This window comes from Lactuca serriola, chromosome 4 (genome assembly GCF_051521515.1).
Source record: "Lactuca serriola cultivar US96UC23 chromosome 4, Lser_US96UC23_V15, whole genome shotgun sequence".
In the NCBI taxonomy this organism is placed as follows: Eukaryota; Viridiplantae; Streptophyta; class Magnoliopsida; order Asterales; family Asteraceae; genus Lactuca; species Lactuca serriola.
This window is the reverse complement of record NC_136411.1, coordinates 284,900,295-284,909,099: the sequence shown is the minus strand read 5'-3', so window position 1 is coordinate 284,909,099 and position 8,805 is coordinate 284,900,295. Positions and strand designations below refer to the sequence as shown.

The 8,805-nt window shown below is 45.2% G+C and overlaps 1 protein-coding gene across 1 annotated transcript; it reads right to left on the bottom strand.

Annotated features, from left to right (window-relative positions):
• Positions 1–2,440: 2,440 nt before the first annotated feature.
• LOC145099398 (uncharacterized) lies at positions 2,441–3,126 on the bottom strand. The gene is made up of 2 exons (XM_079036979.1): positions 2,922–3,126; positions 2,441–2,814 (listed from the first exon to the last, which is right to left on the bottom strand). Exons 1-2 carry the CDS (start codon positions 3,124–3,126, stop codon positions 2,441–2,443), a joined length of 579 nt encoding a protein of 192 aa, XP_078893105.1.
• Between the last annotated feature and the right edge of the window lie 5,679 nt (positions 3,127–8,805).

Here is an 8,805-nt window from a genome sequence, read left to right as displayed (position 1 = left end):
CCAAGCCCAAAAATCTTCCTCATGTTTGCATTGACGATTTTGATCCCGAGTGTACTAGGTAGTGAAGGAAGAGAAACTATGAGTGAGACTTGCAATAATTTGCTGGTAAGTGTCGAGGCGGCTATGGATTGACTGGAATTCATCCATATACTGTTGATGATAAGACGGGGGCGCAACAAAGTGGGATGAGCTGGCACCACCGGTGGGAGGAGTATGGTGGGGCTTCTCCTCCTCTTCTTCGTCATCACCACCACCTTCCTCGTTTTCTTCACTTTGTTCATCGACCTCAGTGGAGTATGACCGGGGGAAGATGTATGGAGTGATTTGCCAATCGGTCATGTGAATGGGGTTTCGGAGATCAAGAATGCCTTTGTTTTCTGGTGTGATGAGGAGCTTTGGATCATGATTTTGACGCACGGTCCAGTGGTGTGTGCCATCCGCTGCCGAATGCAATAGTCGCATGGACTCAAGGACAACAGTGGTGAGATAAGGCTCACCTGGCAGTGGCTGGTGGGGACCGGGGTATGGGGCTCGGACTTGGGCACTCTTGGCGAGCATGCTGACAATACCCCCACAATAAATCTTTCCCGATCGAGATGTGCTCAGGCGGAGGAGTTAGTGGACCAAAAATTGACCATAATGGGGAATGAGGTTGTCCTCGAGATGATCCATTGCATAAAGGATTTTGAACTCTAGCGCGTTGATGGTGCTTCGCTCCTCTCTAGGGGCGACGAGCGAAGCAATGATTCTATGGGCCACCTTCATTGCGGGATGGATAAATGATGAGGCTTTAGTTGCGCTAGAGACGTATGGGTGTAAATAGGTGAGTTGGGTCCACCATGTCAAATCAAAGTATCCTTCAATTGGGTTAGTGGGCCAAATGTGTTTTTAGTTGGGGCCCCAACAATGGCATTAATTTGATCCAAGGAAATCTCATAATATTGATTCGTGAGACAAAAGTGGAGGATCCCATGGTCCAAATAAACTAAGGATAGAAACTCAGTTGTTGGGACATTGTAACTCAGTTCATGGACCCTCAACAACCCGTGCCATTCTATGTTGCGAAACAGGGTTTAGACTTGTTTATAAATGTGCAACTCTTTAAGGGATGGCACATGCATAAACTTATAGATAGTATGACCCCGCTGAAGGAATACCTCAAATTTGCCCTCTTGAATTGGGCCAAGACACACGACACCACCATGAGCCGAGTTAGGTTGAGGTGATGGGGTCCTAGGTGGAGGTGATAGGGATGGGGACCTAGGCTTACGACGGTGGGCGAATGATTCGGTGCGTCTAGGCCTTTTAGAAGGTTCACCTTCCATAGTCAATTTGGGACAATTTAAAAGTCAATCGCTCAATAAGTCAAAAAAAAGTCAACTGTTCATGGGTCCAGTCAACACGAATTCAACCACCAAAATTTCGTGGGAAATTTGGTTTTGAATGATTTCCTATTGAGAATCAAGTCCAATATGACCACAATTTCAAGCAATTTGACTCAATAACACAAATCTAACAAGTGATGAATTGGAAAGAATTTACCGAATCGTGCGTGGGATTGTGTCGTTCTTGATGGGAAAGACCTTCTTTAACCTCCCCAAGCTTGCCCTTTGAAGATTAAGACACAAAAACACCAAAATCATATGAGATTTCCAGACCTAGCGCTTGTCAAAACCCCCCCCCCCCCCCCAAATCCACCATTAGAATGCAAGAAAATGATGTTGAGGATGAAGAAGATGAAGTGTAGATGATAAAACTCAAACCTTTTTGGAGATGCAAGCCAAAATCTTGTAGAAATTGAAAGGTTTTGATGAAAATCAGACCTAGGGTTTTTGTTGGGAGAGAGGGGCTGTTATGAAGTGATTGTGGGGGTAAATGAGGCAAAGTCCCGATTTTTATCATTAAAAACCATTATGCTTGTCGCGCGAACGCGACCCGTGTTCCCATAGGCCAAATTGACACGCCCCGTGTTGGAGGTTTTTATGCTAACTGAATCACGAACACGACTCGTGTTGTGTATAAGGCAAAACTCAACATGACCCGTGTTGGTCTCTTGATGAGTCAGGGTCATCTTTTATGAACACGACCCGTGTTCACTATGGGCCAAAATCCAACACGACTCGTGTTGGTCTCTGGATGAAAAATGGTTTATTTTTCCTGAACACGACCCGTGTTCAATTTAGGCCAAGTGGGACACGACCCGTGTTGGGCTCTGGATGCTATTCCCCACTTTTTGAACTTAAAAATTCCCCCTCCTTGAAATGAAATGCTTTTGCATCCCAAGGTCCTTTTTTATTTGAAAACATGACAAAACACATTTGGAACATTAAAAACCATAAAAATGCAAAGAACGAAATGTTTTAAAGAAAAATGACGAAAATACCCCCGGTTAGCTGCCCTTGTTTTAAGTCGTTGGCTCGACCTTTCCCCCAAGTGTGCTTCAGTCTTGGTACGTGGGGTTCTCCAACACATCAACCTCCTCTTTCTTCACCTCAAATCCTTCATAAAACGACTTCAATCTATGACCATTAACTTTGAATGTTTTACCGGTTTGCTTGCTCGTGATTTCCACCCCACCATGGTCAAATACCCTTGTGACCACGAAAGGACCAACCCATCTTGATCTTAACTTCCCTGAAATTAACTTGAACCTTGAGTGGTAAAGAAGAACCTTTTGTCCTTGCACAAAAGTCTTCCGGGAGATCATTTTGTCATGGTATGCTTTTGTCTTCTCATTATAAATCATGTTGCTTTCGTACACATCATTCCGAATCTCCTCTAACTCTTGAATGTCTAGCTTCCTTTTTTTCCCACCTCATTTTCATTCATATTGAATTTCTTTACAGCCCAAAAACTGTTATGTTCAAGCTCAACCGGAAGATGAAATGCTTTTCTAAACACCAGCTAATATGGGGACATACCAATGGGGGTTTTAAAAGCAGTACGGTGTGCCCATATGGCATCATCTAGCCTTATGCTCCAATCTTTGTGGTTTGGATTGACCGTGTTCTCCAAGATGCTTTTGATTTGCCTGTTTAAGATATTGGCTTGTCCATTGGTTTGGGGATGATAAGTTGTTGAGACTTTGTGTGTCATGCCATACTTTGTTAAAACAGCTTCAAGCATTGTAACATCCAGAAATATCAACAGTAGAGTTGAAGGGCTAAAAGAGTAAGTTGTGAAAGAGTGACTCGGTGAGTGCAGGGATGGACTCGGCGAGTAGAGTCGTGACCGGGTCGCGTGCTAAGTAGCCGACTCGGCGAGTCAGTGAGGAGGACTCGGCGAGTAGGCGCTGATTGGAGAAAAACCTAATTCCCGGGGTTGAGCCCTATATAAAGAACATTATGTTTTCCTCCCAGCCTCCTTATCACCCCTTGAGCCCCCAAAAAACCCTAAATCACGGAGAAGCACCATTTTTGAGTGGATTGGAGCTTGGAGATGTAATTGTTGAAGGAATTTTGGGAGATTGAATGCTTGGAGCAAGGGGCTTTGCTTGGGTTCGAATTACATTGCAGTTGGGGCATCTCTTGGAGGTAATATCTCGTTCTTGGACAGTTGTTATGTTGTTTCTTCATTTTGGGAATTGTGGGAACTTGTCTATGGATGTAATTAGAAGTCTAGAGGTTAGATCTGAGGTTGCTACCTCAGATATGGAATGGAGAAGCATCAGAGAGCATGAAAGTCCCTGTGTTGGAGTGTTTTGTGGAGCCATCATGTCCCCAAACCCTAGCCCATTGTGCAAATGGCCTAGATCTCTTTGGATTCACGTAAAGTTTGCCACTTTACGTGATGGATGAGTGGTAGGAGGCTAGATCTATGTTTTGGAGCAATTGCATGGCCTGGAATGCTTCTGAATGGATTCAGACCGGTGGTACTCGGCGAGTCACATGGGTGTACTCGACGAGTTGCTTAAAGATGAGCTGGGACTCGGCGAGTTGGAAGAACAACTCGGCGAGTTGGATGAAGATGGCCTGGAACTCGGCGAGTTGTATGAACAACTCAGAGAGTAGGTTGATGATAGCCTTAGACTCGGCGAGTCTGTTCTTGAACTCGACGAGTCTTGTCAAAGGGTCCCGATATTCCCTGGTTGAGTCGAGAATCGATGAGTCAAGGGATGACTCGGTGATTTGTATGCGAGTGAACTTAGATTTCTTGGACTCGGCGAGTCTCGGGGTGACTCGGCGAGTTAGGTCGCGGATTGAGTGAAGTTCTGATTATGGGAACTCGGCGAGTAGGGTCAGTCAGGGGTTGACTTTGACTGAGGACTTTGATTTTGACCAAGGGTTGACCGTTGACTTTTAGGGTTTGGTCAGCGATGTGGCCTTTGTGCCAAGAGAGGGGTAAAATAGTCTTTTACCCTTAAGAGGGTGCCATGAGAGGCTTGATTCTAGTCTCGAGAGTTATATTCATGAGAGTATTTGCCTTACGTGTTAGGCGGTGGCGAGTTCGAGATTTAAGTGTGGGGATATCTGCTTTCTGCTTGCCAGGTGAGTCTTCTCACTATACCTTACCTTGAGTAGGTAACCAGAGTTATGTGACAGAGTATTTGTATGCTATGTTTGTTATGTGTTGTACTGCATTATTTCTATGTGATTTATGTTGTGCATGTTTACAGAGTTGGAACCGAAGGGTTCCTAGAGTTCGAACCGGAAGGTTCACAGAGTTAGAACCTGAGGGTTCACAGAGTTTGGGTGCACGGACCCATAGAGTTATAGCCTCGAGCGGCTAATACGTGTTATGTGTGTGGTATTTTCGGGAACTCACTAAGCTTCGTGCTTACAGTGTTTTGTGTGATGTTTTTCAGGTTTCTTTCAGTATCACGAGACGGCACCGGCTTGATTGTACACACCAGAGAAAGAGTCATGTTTTGGAGGATCCTGGTTTTCTATGCAAGTGGAAATGGAGTTATGTTTTGTAATTCGATTATGATTGAGATTTTAAACAAGTGTTTCTAAGAATTAAACGGCTATTTTTAAATGAAAAATTGTTTTGAAATTTACGGTGTTACAAGTTGGTATCAGAGCCTTGGTTTGAGGGATTCGGATGCACCTTCGAGTAAATCTGGACTCAAACTGAGGAAGTAAGAAAAGTTTTTTTTAAAAGAAATAATTTTCTGAAAGTGAATAACAGTTCAAAGAGAAAGCAAGAAAGAGCAGTGTGTACAATCAGCCAGAGCCCGAACGGTGATTTCCCAAAATACCCTTACTTTTGTGTTATAAGATATTTATGATGCACTTTATGAGATATTATTGCATGCTAGAGACAGGCTAGGTATTTCATATCTTAGGACTAGAGTGGCCTGATTTGTGATGCCTTAGCCTAGGACTTGTTGTTATATGTGTTATGCTTTTGAGTATGTGATGAGTGAGAGTATCCAGTTAGAACCCATGAGGGGTAGAGTTACAGAGTTCGGTGGTACTTCCGAGGATGAGCCGAGAAAGTGGAGTTATCATAAAGAGGGAGTCCTATGTATTCTTCGATGCTCGAATGCTGCTTGCTTTGTGCTTTGTGGAACTCTCGATGATGGGAGTCAGCTACCAAGTGAATATGACGATATTCAGGAGGTAGATGGCTGGCATCATTAGGAGCTCTTCAGCAGCTGATAGCAAAGAAGTGGGAGGACAACACAATATCCTAAGGAGTAACCCTAGCTAGATGAGTGCGCTGGTAGAGTAGAGAATTTCGCTGGGGAGCGAGCATGCGCGATGGGATTGGTGAAAGAGCAAGTCGAGCGGCTACTTAGGAGCTCTTGGATGGTCCGTGTGGAAAGTATGGGTAGATGTGGCAGGTAGTATGGGCCCGTACTATTGAAAGCAGAGGACCCATACTTTATACAGGGAGTATTTTGAAGGTTCTAAGGAGAGGATTGAGGAGTGATGTTATGGTTCCAGTACCATACATCGGAGCGGGTTGAGGAGTGATGTTATGGTTCGAGTACCATACATCAGAGCGGATTGAGGAGTGATGTTATGGTTCGAGTACCATACATCAGAGCAGATTGAGGAGTGATGTTATGGTTCGAGTACCATACATCGGAGCGGATTGAGGAGTGATGTTATGGTTCGAGTACCATACATCGGAGCGGATTGAGGAGTGATGTTATGGTTCGAGTACCATACATCGGAGCGGATTGGGGAGTGATGTTATGGTTAGAGTACCATACACCGGAGCATATTGAGAAGAGATGTCATGGAATGAGTACCATGGTTCGTAGTGAATGAAGCTTGTGGTTCTCCGATCATCCGGTCATGATTAAGTTCGAAGAGGCGTCCCCTGAGAGGGAGATCGAGAGCCCCTCAGAGTATTTTAGTAAGGAGTCAGTGAGAAGGGAGAATTTCAATCTGAGTTGAGCGGTCAGTCGATAAAGGAGATGCACCTTCTATGATCTGGGAGGTACTGATTATGTGCATGTGCAAAATATGAGAAGCATGATGTTTTAGTTTTGGGTTTGAGGGTAAACCCTGCAGGTCGTTATTGATGATGATTTCTCCCAGAGTATCAGGTAGCATGTGTGCCGCGAGGCAGTGATTTATCATGAGCAGATAGTCAGTTGGGACTGAGATAGTCGAGGACCACACTACACCTATTTGAGTATAGTAGGATGTATTGTAGTGGTATCAGTGGGGAGTTCAGTCAAGTTTAGTAGTGCAGAGAGTTTTCTATCTATGTTGGGTGTTGAATATGGGAGTGGGTCCCTGTTGGAGCGATGTTTGATGAGTTGAGGTGAGGGGTACGATGATTTTGTGGTTCAGTCTATGAGCCAGGGATGTTATTGAGCAGTTGAGTTGTTTGGTACTAGATTGGTACGAGATTTGGAACGACTAGAGGCAGTCGTGACGAGAAGTTCTTGAGGAGTTCATCAGAGGTTCAGAGTATATGAGGTCGATTGATTTCCTTAAGGAGGATTATCGGGCGTTGTGTAGTACTTTCCGAGGGCAGGTGCGATTTTGCTGGTGAAAATAGTTATGGGTTGGTTATGTGCTATTTGGTGATGGTTCGAACCCTAAGTGGGGGAGAACCCGGTGCCGTATGTAAGAAAGCAGAGAGTTGTCAAGAGCAGTTATAAGTGGAGTAGAGAGATCTGCGGTAAGAAATCATGAGACCAGAGATGTCGGTGATCGAGGGAAGGGGTCAGAGTGAGTTAATGCGGGAAGTACTTGTTTGAGAAGGATGAATGTCTCCACGGCAGGTGTTTATTGGTCAGGAATCTGGTATTGGTCAGTGTTGGGGCAAGTAGATAGAGAATGATTGGGCAGCCAACTCCCGGGTCGGTATGCGTATCCTTGTTTGGATTTTGAGCGGCGGGAAAAAGGGTTTCGGAGAATTACCAGCGTATTTCGTAGCGTTAGCGTTTTCTCGTATTCCAATTGAGGAATTGGATACACCGAAGTTGCAATGTGGGAAGAATGTAGATCTATTTATGGGGTTCAGAGGAAATGTATTATTGTGTCTATATGATGCTTGGGGCAGGAGATCAGTGGTTGTGGCAGGATCTTGTGATGTTCTGTTGGGGTATTCCGAGGTATCCGGGTATGATATCTTTATTTCGGAGTTACTCGTGAATCTTGAGTTGAGACGACTTGTGGTATATCAGGTATCTATGGATCTAGTGGGAGCCCTTCGAGTATGGGCATCCAGGGAGATTATTTGAGAGAATGGATCTTCGCAAGGGTGGGCATTTGTTATGTCGATTGCCTCCAGAGTTGTTGATGAATATTCGAGTCGAGTATGGGTAGCCGCCTATGATAGTCTGCGGAGCACGAGCTAGTGGAGTCAGAGGGTGTTGTGATACTACGGGGAGCCGTAGTACTCACTAGTCAGAGGGTGTTGTGATACTGCGGGGAGCCGTAGTACTCACTAGTCAGAGGGTGTTGTGATACTGCGGGGAGCCGTAGTACTCACTAGTCAGAGGGTGTTGTGATACTTCTGGGAGCCGTAGTACTCACTAGTCAGAGGGTGTTGTGATACTGCGGGGATCCGTAGTGCTCACTAGTCAGAGGGTGTTGTGATACTGCGGGGAGCCATAGTACTCACTAGTCGGAGGGTGTTGTGATACTACGGGGAGCCGTAGTACTCACTTGATGGCAAGAGAGTGTGATGATGGAATGTTCTCCGATCAGTGTATGATGTGGAAGAGTTTTGGGCTTGAGTAGCCCTAGTATTGAGTTTTTGGAGCCTGGATGTTGGACCGGGGGCGAGACTGGGGTCTCCGTCTCTGTCTGGAAATGTGGTGGGATGCACAAGGGATATGCGCAGCAGAAACCAGAGATCAGAGTTGAGACGATCCTCGGTTGGATTGTATTTTTCTCGCATGAGGAAAAGAGAATTTCGTGACTTGCATGTCACTGGGCCGAGATAGTGGTCACGGGGAGGAAGTTAGTGGGATATTTGGATCATGATAGGGGTGACCTTTAGAGGCTCAGCTGTGGAGTCAAAAGCTGACCTGATGCTCAGTCTCGAAGAGGGATATGAGAAATGAGCTAGAGCTTATCATGATGATGTCTGACGACACCTCAGAGAGAGCGAACGATTCAGACGCTCAAAGACATGCTTCGGGCATGTGTATTAGATTTAGGAGGGAGTTGCGGCACGTATTTATCCTTGGTTGAGTTATCCTATATCAACAGCCATCATTAGTGCATTGGTATGCCACCCTTTGAGCTGTTGTATGGGAGGAGGTGTCGGACCCTCATTTTCTGGGGGAAAGTGTTGGTTCACGGAAGTGAAAGTAGTAGTGAGAATGGATGATTTGTAGTATGGTGGTTGAGCACTGTGTCTGTGACAGTGGTATGGAATGACATCATG